Here is a 19,045-nt window from a genome sequence, read left to right as displayed (position 1 = left end):
AGGCATGGAGGCTTCTTGTGACACTGGGTCACGCTGAAGGGGACAGCTGGCCCTTGCCCAGAGCTGGCACAAGCCCTCCTTGCTGCACCCCAGCCTTCTGCCACCACCAAAAATTTTGGCTGAATTATCACAGCACGGTGATTCAAACAGGTGCAAAATACCAGGAAACACAAATATGCTGGGTCAAAATTCTCTTCTTGGGTATCATGACATAGACTCAAACAAAATACAAGGCAGTCATACTGGAAACTAAAGAAAATTATACCAATCATTGCTAGATTTCCCATTAAACCTACAGATTTATTTAACACCTTAATTTCTTTTGCTGCTTGCTGCCAGCTGATCAAAGCAGTTTAAAATCCATACACAGACTGTGTGAAGCTGAGGTCTGTGTAAAATATTTCTATTACAGGTCTCCTTGGCATTATGTGTCCTCTGGCCAGGTGAACACCCTGGCATGAAGAACTTGGACTACCAATTATCAAGGTTTACAAAAGGGCCTTGAAGTGCTAACAGGATCATTTGGCTGCTGCTGCTGAGAACGGTATCTGGCTTATGTGCTGGCTTGGGGTGTTTTGTTATCTGCAGCACATAATCCAGCACTTTAAACTGCTTCTATTTACAACAGTTTGGCTGTCCCCCCCTACTCTCCAGCTCCCACACATTTGCAGATGCTACTTACTCTGGGTTTCTGCTACTTCTTCACATGCAAATGAGTCTTTCAAGCTTTCTCACATTTATTTACCCGCATGCAGAACATCACAGCACGGTGGAAAATTGTAAGTTAAGAAAACTACTAGGACTATTGAACCAGACACTGAAAATGAAAAAATAAAAAGTCAGAAGCGTTCGCTGTGCCCTGAAGCTGTGTTATTAACAGCCATTTTGGCTATTTTAAACACACTTTTTTTGTTTGTTTACAACAGTGAGTCACCAATAGCCCCACGCCAAGGGCGTCATTTGGATGTGTGCTGTGCCCTCTCTCCTAAGCTTTGCCAAAACCTTCCTGTCTCAACCTGCAAGACACTGTTGCTTCAGTTGTGAGTCTGTCCCAAATGCCACAGTTTTTGCATCGTCACTGACCACGGGACTGTGTCACCTGAACTGGTGACCTCTGGTGAAGTTGAACGTGGGTCCTCAGCCCTAAACATGCTGTTTCATCAGATCCATTTCACTGCTGCTTATCTCCTGCCCCTTCCAATGGCCAGCAGCCCTAACCCAAGAAACCTGTAGAAATGTTGAGGGTTTAAATGAGCAAACTTCAAACAAATCTCAATCCGCATCCTCCAAAGCGGTGGGGATCCCCACAGCTATCCCTGTGTAAGAGAAAGACCAGGGGCAGAGAAGGAGCAATTTAGCTCCATAAAACATCCAAAAATAACTCCTCCCAAGGGGCAAGATGAGAACAGCGCAACTCATCTCTAGGATAATGCTGTGAGTGCTGCTCCAGAGAGAAAACAACTTCAGCCTGTGGTTTATGCCACAAGTCTTGCACAAATCATTTTCCCTCCCTGAATTTCAGTCTCTTGAGCCCAGTTTAAGGATTACAAATTGTAGAGAAACTGAGACAAATTCCCATGGAATGTTTCAGGGTAGTGGTATCTGCATATGCCACTACAAACATTTTGGGCACATTTTTTTTTGCTTAGATTTACTAGGACATCTTACCTCAATGCTCCACCAATGAGTCCCCTGTGTGCCAAGCCCTGTTACTCAGCAGTAAATTACAGACTATGCATTTCATGCCAGCTCTCCCCTCGATAACATTTGCTGCTTTTCTGCACCGTTGATACATGGTAAAATGTGTGAAATAAGGAACAGGGGAACTAAAGTGGCTCTCTGATTAAAAGACAAAGCCACAGGACTGCACTTTTTGGTATGCAGAAAATTAAAGTGAAGAAGTGGTTTGATTAAAATCAGACACTGAAGATGGTTCTTTCCTAATATACTGTGGCAATGTAATAAAAAAAAAAGTTAGCTATTGTGATAACTGGCTTTAAAAAAATATAATTAACACCAGCATGTCTTTGTTCCCAAAGACTAATTAGTAAGATTCTGTAAGCACCTAGAAGGCATCTAATCAAGCAGAGACGATTCTATACTGTAAAATGTGACTCAGGCCTCCCTTAAAATGGGGATAAGGGGCAGGTACAGGCAGGACCTGTGGCCGTTTGTGTCTGTGTAAGACAAGAACAAATATATTGAGCATCGTGTTACCATCTGCTGAAAGCAGACCAACAAATGAGTTGTAGAAAAATGCAAGGCTGGAATTATTTGTGCATAAAGCCACAGTGACAGTGGCGCTGGCATTTCTGGGAGCTGCAGAGTGAAGTCTTCTCCCGTCCAGAACTGAAGCTGTCATGGGGAGGTCAGGGGAGAAGGATATGGGGAGAACTCACCAACAGTGGTGGATGGCACCTTCCTAGTACTGGGAAGTGGGATGGGGCTGAAGCCCATGGACATGGTGATATCCAGCAAAACAACTCTGGTATGCTGCAGGAAGGTCTGCTCCCTCCCACCTTTGGGATGCTCATTGTCCCATCTGGCTTAGGGCAGCTCCTGTCTGGCTCCAGGAGAGGATAATCCAGGCTAGGTCGGTTTGGGACAGCACAAAAGACCTGGTGCCCAAAGAGAGGGAAGGAGATTTGTTTTCCCCTTCCTGGCTGCTGGCACAGTGAAACCTGCTGTCACAGACCCCAAAGATTCTTATCTAAGCAGACCTTTGAGCTACCTGGACTTGGCAGACTGGGGTCATTTCACAAACATGTTTGCAGAATTTGAGAATAAACTGCTCCTGAGCTGGATGGGACTGATCAATATTTCAGTCAGCAGTTGCTGAGCTGTGGCAAGGGAAAATGCAGTGCATGGTGACAGACAGACACTGGATTTTACTGCTGTCCAGGGCCATTAGTCAGACTCCATCCTGATCCAGCTACCCTTGAAGTAACCACAAATTTTCCAATCTGCATAAATGAGATTTGGACCAGAGGCACTGCTGAGTTCTAGGACACAATTTGCATTGAAATACTGAAGAAGTCTGATCTGATGAACTGGATTAGTTATAAAAAAGAAATACAGTTCATGCATAATATAGCAAAAGTTAAAGAACTAAAACACTACACAGCAACCTCCACTGTTCTCCTTTAGGACCACATTCAGATTCATGCACTTTAAATATCAAGAGATATAATTCATCCAGTTAACTCCAGATTTATTCCTGATACAACTACAATCAAATCTGCCTATCAGTCTCACCCAGGTAAACATTTCAGCAGGGATCTGGTAGGCAAGGATTTGAATGCCCTTAAAAAGCCCTAAATTTCATGGATGAGGCCCACAGAATATCTGATTACTGATTATTACTTCCAGCAGCAAAGAAAGCATTTCTTCTTCATGATGTAACAAGGCAACACTCCTTGCAATTTTAAAATACACCTACATAAACTGAATGCTGGGATTATCAGATTCAACTCTTCCAACCAGTTTATTCAATTTTAGGTCTCCAGAAACCCACCTTGCACAGAACCAGTGTTCTCCAGTGACTGGTACAGTAACACAGCTTAAGCCAAGGGACAAATCTCAGCTGCTGGGCTGCACTTTGACCAGTGGCTGCTCAGCTGGGTTTCACACAGCACATTCCAACGTGCCAAAGTGTTAATCCTCGAAGGCTTCTAGCATAGCAGCTACTGGATGCATATCTCACTTCTCTCGCTGCTCAGAGAAAACATTGCAATTTGATTTAATTGCTATGTTGACTTATAACAGTATGTTTATACTGGATGCCTGCCAGCTCACATGCAACAGGTTGGCAAAATGTATTTCCTCAAAACAGCATGAGATGCAATGTAATAAGGAAAGCAATCTTTCAGCTGCCTCGGTTCTGGAGCTCGTTTGAACTCCTCTGACTTGGAAGCAATGCTACCAATTCAGAAGGATTACACCAGCCTAATTGATATGATAATCAGGCCTGGAGGCTGCACTTCCCAGGTACAACAGCCACACTGCAACTTCGAAAAGGGAATATAACTGCAGGAAATGAAAGCGATTAACAGTTGTTTGTATTATGGGGATTGTTTGGCCTATTTAATATCCCTATCAAAAGATGCATTATTTGTTGAACAATCCTAAAAGGAAATCAAAGAGAAACTTGAAGAACCTTGCTAATCCTTTGTCACTGTAAGTATGACATCTAAAAGCCAGCAAAAAGCTGGGCTTTGCCAACTGAGACAAAAATCATAGAATCATAGAATCATTTAGGCTGGAAAAGACCCCTAAAATCATTGAGTCCAACGACTAACACAGCAGTGCCAAGCCCAGCTGTTACCCCAGCACACTGTGTTCAGCACTACACCACATCCCCAAGTGTCATCTCCACATCCCCAAGCGCCACTCAGCTTCCCCATGACCTTGGCTGCCACATTTCAGCCCAGAGGACAGCACCATGTCTTTGAGCCAAAAGGTAGCTATGGGAACTTTACAGAAACAGAAAGGTGAGTGTGCTTGTTTCATTTCCATAGAGCACCAGTTTTGCCCTAGGCTGTGACTGCCCACTGGTTTTGTGGCTGGCACTGGGATGGGTCAGGGCTCTGAAGGTTCAGGAATACATGGAGATGCTCCCAGTGGGGAACATTATTTCGACAGCAGCAAGTTTCAGGAGGGACAGCAAGGGCAAAAGTTACAAAAAATGTGATCAGCAGTGTTTGATAAGTTAATGAAGGAGACGACCAACTGTGATTCAAGGACATTTCATTTTTTGACCCCAAAGTCTCCTCTGGCCTGGTATCACCCTCATGCTGATTGGTTCTCCTTCACTAAAGACTTTAACTGTGAACTTCATCTACTGAAAGAAACAGCCATGTGGCTCTTACCAGTACTGTATTGTGACTTATAATACCAGAAGAAAAGAAAAAAGATGTTAAAAATATCCAGTAAAATCTAAAGTTGGAACAGAACTGGCTTTTATCTGTCTCAGCCAAAAGCAAATTCACTAGATACAGTAGTATTTCTTTGAATGGAACAAATAAACCTCAAAGATTTTATAATGAATACCCCTTCTGCACATTTGTACAAAGTGGTCTATAAAACTGGGAATGAGAGATGTCATTCTCAAACACAGACCACAGGACACTTTTCTCACAACTCCAGTAACTAGGTGTCATTTTCTATTGGATCCTATTTGGCTTTTCCATAAGGAACTGTAAAAACCTCTCTCAAAATCCTGGCACCAGTATATGCAATAGGAATCCTAACACTGGCTCTGTTGGAGCAGAATTTCCCTCTTCAAGAATAAAGCCTTGGGAGGGAAAAAAATAGCATGTTGGTTTTGTGGCTCAGCCAGCTATTTAACTCCACAAGCTCACAGAAACAAAGGGGAACCAAATAAAACTAGAAAGTGTATGTTCCTTTTGGAGAAATGAGCCAAAACCCTTTGAAATTTATGGCTCTACACATCCCTACCTGGTAAGTCATAGAGAAAGCTGCAACTGCAGATATCAGCAATCATGAAAATAGGTTTTATTATGCTGTATGTACAATACTAGTACAGTTAGACACACTAATCATGGGAGAAGGGGAGGTTGCTATTTTTCTTCTGTCCCATATGGTAATAATTTTGCATGATTGAACTGTTATGAGCTAAATAAAACTACACATTAAGTGTAAGATACATTGCAAACACATTAAATCTTCCCTGGAGTTTTAGCAAATACGTGCTTTTTCTATCATGCATTTAGAATTAGTAAAGGAATCTACACTGGGCCATAGGATTTATAAATAGATTTGGCTTCCTCTGCAATACTTTATGGACCATTATTTCAGAAATGAAGATGCAGAGCCACGAATAAATAAAATAATTGCAGCTGATCAGGCTTTATTTACTGCTATCACATTTCCCTGACTTCTACGCTTCCCTCCTCTCATCTGCTCCACTATCCTGAATCAATGACCAGATAAAGAGCTGTCAGTAAATGTCAAACACAAACCATAAAAGATGCCAAAGGTTGATTCTGGTTTCCCCGCTTCCAAATCCTGCCTGGGCCTTTCCAGAGCTGGCTTTCTCCCTGGATAAATTCCATGTGGAATTGGGAGGCTGGGAAAGGGCAGAGCCAGTCAGGTGAGTTCTGCAGGGTCTCCATCAGTTCTCCAGGGAGCACATTTTTCTGTGACTCCCCTGCAGAAGTCACTGCCAAAGGTCTGGAGCTCCCTACTGCCTCTTGTCCTGGGAAAGAACACCCAGCTTTGTGAAGCCTCAATCAAAAGGGTACCCTGTAGAAAAGAGAGAGCACCAGAAATAGCCTGGAAAGTATCTAGGGAGTGAAGAAGATCCTACAAGAAGTCTCCTAGATTTAAAGCCTGGGGTTTTTTTTAATTATTTTTATTTCATTCTAGGCTGCTTATTTCTGTATAAAGAAATGATGCTGCAAGCCTCTCCAAGAACATCAACTTCAGTCCATAAGGTGGTGAAAGAGGCCGATGGGACCGGATGCCAAAGGAACCAGGAAGATTTACGCTGGGTGAGCATCTGGCTCCCTGTTCACCAATATCAGAATGAAGACAAATGCTTGCAAACACCCTTATTCAAAATCACTAATGTGTTCAGTGACGCTCAGCACAACTGCAGCAGCATTGCTCCTCTAAGGTCTGCTGACTGGAAAAGCAGATGCTGAGTGCTTCTTCCAGGGGTATATGTGATGCAAAGAGCAGTGAGAAAACAGGGCACTGCTGCCCCTCAAATCAATCAAAGGGAATGATTAAGACATCATCATTTTCTGTTATTGTTCTAGTGGATGGTAGTAATTGCTTCTACACAGGAATGTGGCTACACCTCTATTGTCATCCATCATCCTGCTGAGGCTGTGTATAGCACAGTAGCAGTGGCAAACTTTTGATTTGACCTCATTAGCATTCCCAGAATTACAATGTCATACCAATGATAAAGACTGAGATTATCTGCATCTCAGAAAACAGAGAAGGAGCAAATCACACACTATGTAAAAAGCCAACAGTGCAACCACGACTCTGCCAAATACTTAAAGGCTGCTTGAAACCCCCTTGGTTCTTGATTTTGCATGTGGGACAAGACACAATTAGGAATTGTGCCTATATACATCAAACTTGCAGATAAAGGGGCTGGGTTCATGTACTGGTGACCTGAAAATCTGGGGAGAGGACAGGGAGAGGAAGGACAGATGCTGGAGCAGATGCTCTCTGCTACCACCTTCCCTCTGACTTGTCAGTATTGTCTGTGCTTCCTCCAACCTCTCCCAGGCAACCAGAGATCTACTGAAAACAAGGAAAAATTTGTGTGCAATTGGAAAATAACAAATTTGCACAAATGCCTTGTGCTGCCTGAAAGTTCATAGGATTTCCTTGTGATTCCCAGGACAGATGCACATAGGGAGGGTTCCTGCACAAACTTGGGTTGAGGGGCAGGGGGACCAATTCTTTGGCCCTTCTGCAAGTCAAACAAAATCAAGTCAAATCTGTACTTTTCTGAAACCAATCTATAGCAAAATCTATAGTGAAATGGGGAATTTCTCAGTCTCCAGCCAGCAGCTTCCCTCTGAGTTGTGCTCCCCACTACAGCTCTAACACAATGCCAACACATATTCCAAACCACTCATTCTCAGTTACTTTAGTCTTTTATGGACTATCATAGAGAAAATTAACTGAACTTCCCTACAGTGGGAACAAAAGAAGGAAATGAATTTATTATTCCAGTGGTACCCTTGACACAGATACTGAGTAGCTTCATTAAACATTTTGCAGCCCCGAGCATCTTTGATGAACCCTCTATAATAAGCAGAGTCATTTTCCTTATTACAACACAAACATACAGGTCAGGATTCAGGAGTCATTTACATCTGCTTTGTATTTGAATAACTTATCTCAGTGGGATCTGGGCAGGCACAAATCAAGGCCACATAATCCTAGTCCTTCCCTTTCTCTCCAGAGTCATTACCTTGCAGTTCCACTCTTGGATAACCTCATTTTCACAGACTCAGCATAGCCACAGCCAAATGACTAATACAACCCTTTAACACAAACAACAATAAATCAACTGATTAAATTATAATTTATCAGACAAATACTATTTAGCTCTTCCCAAAGCTGTTCTGAACCACCTCTCTTGTCTGGCCATGTTCCAGAGGAGCACTGACACTAGATAAAGCTCAGACCTGTGCAGTAAGTTTACATAGGAAAGAAATGCTGAAAACATCCTGTATTTATGATGGGAGATTTCACAGAGATCAGGGTGAATAACATTCCTGACAAAACTGTAATGTCTCTGAAGCCTCCTTAGCATCTCTTCCAAAGACCAGTCTAGCAGAACAAGGTATCAACAGACCCCGAAGCTCCAGACTCAGCAACAAGCCTCAGGAATGAGACACGTTAACCTTGAGAGACACTACAGCAAACTTTTAACAGCTTAGAAAATGGCTATTTCACCCCAATTTCACTTAACAACACACACTTTTTTGACTTACTTCATTGGTTTGAACAATGCTTGTCCATAGTTCTGGAATGTCATGATCAGCTTCAGCTGGGTGCCTCCTGATTTCATCGCTGGGGGAAAAAAACAAAACTGTTTTAAAATGCGACATGTGGATCTACTTAATTCAGCTTCCTTGAAACCAAATCATATCTATTTTGCTCTGTATTAGATGCAGCACTATGGTACCGGAGCACAAAGCAGGGTAATCCTAACTGGACAACAGATTATTAGAGTACAGGGAAGAACTTTGGGCTGCTGACCAGGACTAAACATGGATTGTACTTCCTGATACATCTTTGTCTTCTTCAACTGGCCACTGTGGGCTCCATAAGCACCCTGACTGAACAGCACAGATTGGAACAGACCATTGGAGTCTTGTTTTCTCCATCTTCAATTGCTCTCGGAGTTCCTTTTAACAAGGGACACACATTGGGAAAGGAGATGGGGTGCTTTCAAAGACATCTGCAGCTGGGATGTACAGTCCAATGCACAGCAGACATCTCCTTAATTAAAAGCACGAGCAGATACTGCAGCAATCTCTGATCTCTGCTGTGATTTTATTAATGGCTGCTGAGCAGTAGAGATATGTAAATTCACCTCCTCTATGCACAATGGATTTGTATCCAGCCCAGCTATTAACTTCAAGGGATCCCAAGGTGGTTCATACATGAGAGTGGAGCTGTGCAGAGCAGGTCCCTGGTTTGGCTGGAGATAGCAAGGACAGTGGCCCACACTGCACACTGAGGGCTATGCTCACCTCCCAGCTGGGAGATAATGGGAATTTAAGACTGATATCTATTCATACCAATCTGAAAAATTTGGACAAAACCACACCAACAGCCATATTATAGCATTTCTAAAGTCGGAGTGATTTTTCTATATGTATAAAAATTCATAAAAATGCATTTTATTTGATGATAAGGCTACTTAAAAAAGATAAACATGTACTTTGGCAAACAGCTGCTTTTCTACTGCCTCATTCAAAAGTGCTCTGAATAAATGAAATGACCTATAGCCCAACTCCTAATGTACCTCTGTGTTGGGAGAGGCAGGGCATGGTTGTCAGGGCTGTGTGGATGAGTCAGGCCTTTAGAGAGGCTTTCTACGAATCATCAGATAATCAATCCCTTTCTTTAGAGTTCTGACAAAACCCATGTCAACTGGAGAACTACATAAATGTCAGGTTATCTTGCTCTGTAAATTTTGGCTTAGAGTTGCCCTTGTTCCACCTATATAGCTTGTTTTCTTTCTCTAACCAATGCCATTGGCTGCACATCTTTTTCATTACTCGTCTCTGTGTCTTATCACTGATAGGTCATCAGCTCTCTTTCAGCACTTGTAATCTATACTTTTGCAACAAAATGCTATGCAAATCTGGTTAGTGTAATTATACTTCTAGAATAAAATCCCTCTTGCCTTGCTGTTTTGCTGATCTCAGCCTTCTCTTGCATTGCCAGTTTATCCCAAAGGAACAAATAAATAATTAGAAATTAAAGGGCATTAAGCAATTTGAATTGACCAGGTATAGCAGAAGCATGTGGCTTTCATGGATTAAACTCCTTTTCTTGTGCAGAACAGGTCAGTTGTTCTGCACCCGAGGGGAGAAGGAGCTCTAGGCCTCTTCATACCCAACCCACAGCCTGAGGGCAATGAGAAGCAGAAATCCTCCAGTCCAAAACCTACATGTGGTGCCTCGGGACCATCACATCCAGCTGTGGACTCTGGAAACACCCCTGGTGAGTCTGGACAGCAAGCAGGCAGCTAGAGCTGCCCTGGCCTCATGCCCACAGGGACACACAGGGCAGTCCTGACCACCTTCCCTGCCCAACCACTGGCAAAGGTGTGGGATTTCAAATAAAACATGGAATCATACAATGGCTTGGGTTGGAAGGGACTTTAAATATCAACTACTCTAACCCCCCTGTAATCACAGCAATGCAAAGAAGAAGAAAAAGGGATGTTTCATCACACCCTTTTCCAAGTACAAAGTTTTGGACACATTAAGGCGACTGGTTTCCCAGAAAGTTGAAGCCACTTGACAGATAATGATTTTGTTAGCAGCCAAACTCCACAGCGAGTATGTCATCACCAGGCAGGGAAATGTATGAAGAAGATTAACAATTCAGAGTAATTCTTCCATGAGACACACAAGCCTGGTTTCCTGTCAGAAGGAATTGAGCTGAAGTAAGACAAAAGCGTCTCCCTCGTCTTTTTGGATCCCTGGTATTGTGTTGCCTTAATTGGTTGCACCCGCAGCCTCGACCAAACACAAATTTTGCTGGCACGTTGTTCCTCCACTGCTGCGAGGAGCAAACTTTGGGCCCCTCCAAGCCAGAGGGTGACACTGGTGGGAATGGTGTCCCATCGTGCTTTCTGGCAGGGCATGCTGGAACCCATGTGCATCATGGAAAACAGCCCGTGCCAGAACTGCACCTTGGTTTCCTGCCCCATCATCCAGACCTGTGTGCAGATATTCCCACTTTGTCTGCTCTGCCAGTGCCACAGCTGTGCTGGTCAGGCTGGGGGTGATTCAAGGCCACCCTCCAAATGCAGACTAGTTAGAGCCCAACATTGTAATCCCTGCAGAGATGGAAACACCTAAACTGAGACTGTTCTTTTAAACTCAACAAGACCTTTGCTGTACCTGTAAACTAAGCAGGCTTGGGCAAAGTGCAGGGTGCCCAAATTTTGGGGTGGTAATGCCAGAAAAGAGAAGATCTCATTGGAGATGACTGACCTCTAGGTCAGATCACTTCCCTTGTCCTGACGTAGCATCACATCTGCATACTGGCTTCCCTCTCATTTCCTGAGCTGTATTCCTCCAGGAACTCCCTTTTCTGCTCAGACCTCAGTTAAACACACCTCTCTGGCCATTTTGGCCAAATAACGGGAGCCCTGTCATCTTCCAGGGGTTTATCCCAAATCAACATTGCTTGCTCATCTGGAGATATCCTTGTACCTTCATCTACTGCCCACAGGAACATTTCTGAGGAATGTATAATACCCAGAAGCAATGGATCCAATTCTCCAAGGAAGTGGAGGATGCTACACCATTGCAGTCTGTCACATCTGATCAGCAGGCTTAGGGATTTTTACTAAGGCCTTGCAACACAAGGCTGTACTGACTCCAAGGGAACCACTAGTCACTCTCTAAATTCACCTTTCTTTTTTTTTTTTTTTAAGGTTTTTTAATATACTGTAACATCACAGGTCACAAACAGCTCTGTAAAAGGCTTTATAAACCTGCTAGCTCACAACAGGCACTTCAAATCAAGTCTCATACAGCTCCTGGATGTACTGGCACACTGCTACAAACAAATCCCAATACCATCATTACTTTTCATCTTCAGGCAATTCAAAGCCTCTCTTTTCCCCCAAAGTAGAAGGAAATGGAAAGCAGCATTAACCTTTCCTGTTAACCCCATGTAAGGGCTCTCAAGTGTGATCAGAAATCTTCCAACTTTAGGAGGTTTTGCAAAAAATTCCCTGAGAAATCTTTTTGCTTGAATGACTGGGATTAGAGTCTTGTCCAAAGATTAGTGAAATTGGTGGGATTCTCTCTATTTTCTCTGTTAGATTTTGGATCAAGCCTGCAAAAATCCCCACTCCGTTTACATCTAAGAGCCTGCTGTCACGGCCACATTCCATGTCTGCTACTTCCCCACCTTGTCCCCTCAGCAATACAAGTTCTGAATTCCCTCCCTGAGCCAAACACACCATCCAATACAAGGTACCCTACCTATCATCTCTCAGTCATCTTTTTAAAACTGTATGCCACAGGGTTTCTGGCTACCATCCAGAACTAACTCCCAGTAGGGATACAATCCTGCCCAAAGGGATCTGACCCAGAAGAATTTGGAATTTCAATTGGTCTGCCTTTCCAGCTCCTCTGGTTTACTCCATGATAGCCCTGGTCCTACCAGCCTATCTAGACCATAGGGTTTTCTGATGGAGAGTGAGAGTCCCAACAGGATCTTTGAACCTCTTCTGATTCTTTTGGTCAGAATCCAACAAACGTTTTAAAGTATATTTAATTATGCAGTGCTAATGCCTGAGAAGTGAGATCCAGTCCCAGCCTGGGATGCAATTAACATCTGAAACAGAGGATGTTCAGATCCATTTTGGATTCCTATTTATAGATCAAGCTTAAATCTAACATAAACATGTTGATTGGCTTTAACAAGTAATGCTCTGCCCCAGGCTAGAGACATGGCCCTGTACAAGCTGTAAAGAACATATTTCAAAACAAATTCAAGCCCTCATTATCTCTTAATTTGTCCTTGTTCAGTCAGTTCTGCTAACTTGTTTTTAAAGGACTTTCTTGGTTTAGTCAAGAAAGTAAAAGACTTCTGCAGGGGAAGAGATCTGTGAAATTATTCTTAGGCTTTGTTGCACATTTTAAGTCCCCTCCTTTCATCTGGAATTGTACATTAAATCAATCTGCTGACTCTTGGCAGATTCATTGTTTTCTTATACAGTAAATCAATGGTGCTACATTTCATTATGTTTTTCACAAGTTCTCAAAAGCACTTTTTCCTTTCTTTTGGATGAGATTTTTACACTTTTCTTTAGAACCAGAATTTATGTTCAATATTTAGCGTCTTGTCTTTTTCTTCTTCCCCCCCTTTTTTTTTTTTGCCTGCCTTGAAGCAGAGTCCACCTCAGGTAATTGCAGCATTTATCCCCTGCGTGAGTAATCTCGCACGCTTGCTTTCTAATTGCTACCTGAACAAACTGAAGGCACCAGAGGTTCAGAAATTACCTCAGTCAGGTTATGTTTCCAAACCTTTACAACCAGAGGATTTAAAGAATCAAAAAATAAACCCCTGCTAAACAGAGGAATCACAAAGGCCTATTCTGCTTACAGGCAATCCCACAGCACAGCTCCTCTGGACAGCAACACAAGCAAGACCAAGCCCATGCTGCCCCTACAAACACCATGCCAGAGCTGGTGTTAAGCTGCTGACAGTGCTGCAACAATTATGCACAGACATCTTGTAAATATGCAAGAAAACAGCTAACTATGGTTATTTATGCATGCAATAAACAGTTATGAAAGGCAAAGGAAATGTGCAATTGCCTGTGCATGTACTTCTGAAAATCAGGCTTCAGTGCTCAGTGGAAAAGCAATTCTCTCTAGGCTCCTATTTATGGCAAGAGGAAATTTTCAGTGAATTAAATCAAATTAAGAGCTATTCCTTTATGCTGAACAAAATGAATAGGAAATATATATACTGATGCAGGGCACAGAATTCATCCTCAGCCCGAGAGCCTGGGTAACCCTGTCCTTTTCCAGGCCAGCTCTAGGTGTCACTGTGGGAGCTGGATGTGATGCTCCTTCCCATCCATGGAATTGTTCCATTTAAACTTTAACATCAAGAAAATGTCACCTTGGTGCTCCCCGCTCTTGGGAATTGCTTCTGTCACCGTTTTCATTTTAAAATACCACTGCACGTTTCAGAGTCATGTGAGTGGTTCTAATAGACATGGGAGATCAATCTGGTCACCACTCTCCCCCATAAATAATGCAAGCTGAGCAGAGAAATCACAGTGTGGCCAAGAAGGCTGTTTTGCTGCAGTTTGGATCTAATTACTGTGGGTATCAAGCAAAGCATCTAATTCTATTAGAGCCAAACTAAATCTGAATACTGGGAAGAAACTGGATAAAGCAATATCCCATTTCATCTAATGCATGTAACCCTGTATATTTAATTGTTCTGCTTGCTAAAAGAAGCCTGAAGACTGGGCACTGTAAAGGTTTCAATTTATTTTATACTCCTAAGCTGATATCTTCCCAGCTGCCTTAGAGGAAGAAAAAACAAAAAACTCAGCAAAAATGGACCATAAGGAAAAAAACAAGACTAATTAGAAGATATGCAAGAGTTTGCAAAGAATGTAACAGACCTATAAATGTCCTTTGGTCAAATATATTACTTTTTATTAATCAGCTTAAATGCTTTTGAATCCCTGTGCTGCTCTGCAGTAAAGCTGAAAACTGGCAGGGATTACATTAAAACATGTATTTTTAAACTCTCAAAGAATTTGGAACATAAAATAAGAGATGCTGCATTGTGTAATAAATAATAAAAAGAGAAAGTATATTAACCTCCAGTCTTATCTTAAAAAATATTAACAATATGTTCTTTCTTTTGTTGCAACCTGACAAAGCTCCTGAACCCCCACAGGGACAGACAATGAATGCTCCCACCAAAATTCAGATCCTGGCATCTCTACATCGGCAAAAGTCCCCTTTCCATTTCCATACACTTGATTTTAAACTGGGATTTATATGTAGGAATCATTCTCTGTCAGTTACCACAGTGGCCAATACCAACACCAAATATACCTCACAGTTAAATTTATGGAAATTATACTGATTCATTGCTAGAAACCAGGGCTCTGTGTTTTTGTTAGAGGCCTAAGAGGCCCTACCATGCTCTTAAGAGCCTTGTTCAAACATTAACAGAGACAATCCCAAAGGGAATAGCTAATAGCAACCATAAATCTTCCTCTGTGGTCCCATGGCCCTTTCCCCTCGTTGATCTGAAAGCTCTATCAAAATCAGATTTATTGGAAACCCCAGGACACATTTGTATGACACATTAGATGAAACCACGGCCCCAGGGAAGCAAATGGCAAAACTTCCACTTACGTCACCAGGGTCAGGATTTCACTCCTATGTTTTATGAGGATAATGTTTTGCTGCTAGGATAATTGAAGCACAGACTGGTGAAGCCACATGCCCAGAAGCAGAAGTGAAGACCAAGCCCAGATAATCAAGTGAAGAGTGAGGACTAAACTATTCTTTCTTGCTCCTACCTCCATTTTTCTCCCACCAGCTTCTATGTCCCTACATCAACCTTAGCCATCCCACTGCTCTGAAGAAGTGACAGACTTCATGGCTCAAACACTGCCAAGTTTGCTGCAAACACTGCTCTCCTCCTGCACAGACAACACAGCTGAGCTGAGCTGAGCTCTGAAGGGCTGAGAGGGTAAGTAGAGATCGATACACCCAGCAGCCATGCAGTACAAAACACTGCTAGAGCCAGTGCACTTGGTGCAAGCCTCAAGAGATGGGCCAGGAGATGACTTGGCTGAGCATCACCTCACAGTGCTGAGGACACTGCCTGGGCTCTGCTGCTCACTGTGGGGACAGGAAAGGGCACAGACTGCATCTTTCCCTCCTCAATGGACGTGCCCAAAGAGCAACATCAACATGTGTCACAAAGTGCTGGCTCAATCTCCATTTGCACATGTCACTAATATTCCAAAAATCACTTGGTATTGAGGGGCAAGGTCAGGAAAGGTGAGGGCTGTATCAAGGAGAAAATCATCCAGACCATGTCCATACAGAGACTGCTGCTACCTGCAGTGTTACCTCTGAGCTAGGGAAGGGAAAACACATGGTTTAATCGTCAAACCCAACCTCCTTCACGAATCACTCCAATCCAGACTTTTTGGGGACAGAAAAGCCAGCACAGGTTAATAAATGAGTCCATGTTTGTCATCTTTCATGAGTTACCTGTCCACTGGACCCTTGAATCCAACATGTGGGATGGCACCTGGATATCACAAAGTGCTTTATTCAAAATGCTGCCCCAGCAGAGCAGTGTGCTGAGCACAGCCACCAGGCAGCAAGATTCATGGAGGCAAAGCTCTCCTGTAGCATCCTGCATTTTACACCTACTCCATCCCAACCAGCTAAATCAGCCTATTCTTGATGACCAAGGATCTCCTTTATCCTGCTCAGCAGCCACTGTGATTCACACAATGGAAAATGTAAACCTTAGGGCTGCTTGAGCTATTCTTGCCCAGACCATTTCCTGCTGAAGCTGGGGGAATTTTTGCCTTGCAGGGTTAAAGACCTGCTGACCTCATCCCACAGTGCCAACACACCATCAGCACTTTTACAGAGCTCCTGCTATTTCATCCCTCTGAAAGGGACTTTGCAACTTTGTGGTCAGCACAAGTAACTTCATTTTCTGCGTGGTGGATGGAAACCACTGCCTGTGCTGCAGCTCCCTACCTCTGGAAACCACGGTGTGTGCATTTGTTTAGTATCCCAGGGCTGTCATTTGGGGCTGTGTCATTTTTTTTCCCCCCCGTGCAGCTACGCGGTTAAATTCAAGGAGACACACGTTGCCATTAAACAACCCTGGAGAAAAGCCCCGAACTGTGTCACCTTGTTTAACCAGAGCCAAAGGTTGACACGGGCACATCCCCGTTGTGGATCTACAAGCAGAATAAACAGAGCTGAACTCTGCTCAGCAGGAGGCTGGCTCGCCTGGAGCTCCCTGCGCGATGCCCAGGGAAGCTGCAGCTCCGGCAGTCGCAGAGCCCCGCGGTGCCGGATGCTCCCGCGGCCATCGCTGCAGGGCTGCAGGTCAGCCGCCTCTCCTTCCACGGGAACACGAGGCTGTGCCAGACACAGCCTTTCCGATAAAATAACCAGCCAATAATACAAATCCAGCTCGTGCAAGATGCTATCTGCTTTTTGCCATCCTTTTTTTTATTATTATTATTATCGTATTTATTTTAAATAACCAAATAGGGCACTTTCAGCCTGATCGTGACTGAAAGATCTCTGAAGTGAATGGGATTTGCCTGGCAGACTTGGCAATTATTCAGGTCATACAGAGCTGGCAATATCTCCTTATGTTTAACAGGGAAAATGAGCAGAGAAGTAAGGGAGCAACGTTGTAGGGACACCGGACAGAAGCCATGCAAAATATTTATATTCAAACGATGAGATCCTAAACAAAGAGCAAATAATAATAAACAAATAACATATATCCAAACATACCAACACTGGTTATCTTTTGGGAGACAAGGTCTTGTAGTAAAGCCTCAATTGCAGGATTATGTCTGGAATACAACTCGTACCGATTAATGCCAATGTGGAATTTTAACCAGTTTGGATAGGAGTCTATGGAGGTTTCTCCTGTTGGCAAAAATTCTTCATGATGATCTTCATTTTGCCTACCACCAAAAAAAAAAAAAAAAAAAAGGGAAAAAAAACACAACAAGACCCAAAAATTGAGGAGAAAGAAATAATGTTACAGTTTGTAACATACATCAAGAAACAGGGCTTTAGAATGTTGGAAAGGCAAAGCACTACAGAGGGGAGAGAGGTCCCAGGTTTCTCCCTGCACCAGCTCCATGCCAGGAGCAGGCTCCCACCTGGGGTCAATGGGGAGATGGATTCTCACCTCCACTCATCCTGCCTGACTGAAAGGCCACCAAAGTCAGGAGCAAAACTCAGAGTGACATCACTGAGTGTTGGCAGAGCCCCTTATATAGCAGAAACACAGAGCTCAAGTTTTACCTTGTGTTTAGCTTGTATCATGTTACACAGAGCCTTTACAGGTCTGACTCAAAGGAGAGCATCATCCTGAATCTTTATTTAACAGGGACATGGAGCTGGGAACCCCGAGTGCAGCAGCAACCTGACCTATGGTACCCAATGCTCCCACTCTCTCTCTTCTTTCTTAAATAGAGAGAATGAGAAGAAACTGGATTGCTCTGAACTGGTTGCTGAAGAACTGGTTGGTTTTGCCCCTTCCCAAGCAGTGGGATATTTCTACAGCAAGGAATTCTTTAATGACTATTACCTTCTAAATTTCTTGTTAGTTCTGTGAACTTTGGCTGCAGGCACTACGGAAAATAAGTACAACAGGCAGCTGCATTGTGAACATCAATGATGATTTCACTGTTCACCTACTGAACAGACTATCTCATATTTTCTATCCAGAGTTCTCTGTGTTTACAGTCATCTCCAGATGTTCAGGCATTTGTGACTTTTTTTTTTTCTCTTTTACTCTCAGAGCAACCAGAACTTTTTCAGGTTATTTCCCTTCACAGTCAGTTAGGATTACTAGATGGAAGAGGTCTGGACAATTCACATGCTCATGGGGCGGAAATCAGAATTATTTATCCTCTCTTTCTAAAGGTTTAGATCATGCTGGCTGCTCTGCAGCTTGACAGAGCTTTTGCACGGTACAATGCAGCTGTTTAAACATTACAATGTCAGTGTGTTTGGAAGAGGGTGCTGTTGTATTAGACAACCCTTTTGATTTTTCAGTCATTGAAATTTCTCAGCATTTCTTAGGAGCCAACAGGGCATACGATTCACAGAGGCAACTGGCTGCTTTGAAGGCTGGAGAGCAGCGGAGGTGTAGGGCACTGGGAATTAACTGAGGATGAAAAATGTAGCACAGATCTGATCCTGAGAGTGGAAATACCTGCCAGGATGAATGCCTTTGTGGTCCTAGATCTTGCTTTTGAGAAAAGTTAATGTATTACTGCCTGGCGTCACTGCTCAGCCCCTTCACCTCTGGATGGGAGACTGGGAAGGTGGGAAGGTGCTGGAGAATAAAGCTCACTATGAGCTCACCCTCACACCGTTGTTCTTGCAACATTTGCCTCGGCTACAGCTGGAGATGGGGCAGACGGACCCTTCGGCCCCAGCCTTCTCGTGCTCCTGTGTTTATTCTGTATATCATGGCATTTAATTTTTGAAGGAACACGACCGGCCGAGCCTGCGAATGGTTC

General features: G+C 43.3%; 1 protein-coding gene across 1 annotated transcript in view; it reads right to left on the bottom strand.

The window, feature by feature from the left end:
- Window positions 1-19,045, bottom strand: part of FAM20C (FAM20C, golgi associated secretory pathway kinase) — a 63,131-nt gene that overhangs the window by 42,122 nt on the left and 1,964 nt on the right. Inside the window, exons 2-3 of the mRNA XM_027656382.1 lie at window positions 17,298-17,528; window positions 8,487-8,565 (exon numbers count right to left, since the gene is read on the bottom strand). Of these exons, the coding sequence (XP_027512183.1) occupies window positions 8,487-8,565; window positions 17,298-17,528 (310 nt within the window). The remainder of the gene's footprint in view (window positions 1-8,486; window positions 8,566-17,297; window positions 17,529-19,045) is intronic.

Source organism: Corapipo altera, unplaced genomic scaffold, assembly GCF_003945725.1.
Source record: "Corapipo altera isolate COAL_440 unplaced genomic scaffold, ASM394572v1 104, whole genome shotgun sequence".
In the NCBI taxonomy this organism is placed as follows: domain Eukaryota; kingdom Metazoa; phylum Chordata; class Aves; order Passeriformes; family Pipridae; genus Corapipo; species Corapipo altera.
This window is presented reverse-complemented; position numbering and strand designations above follow the sequence as displayed.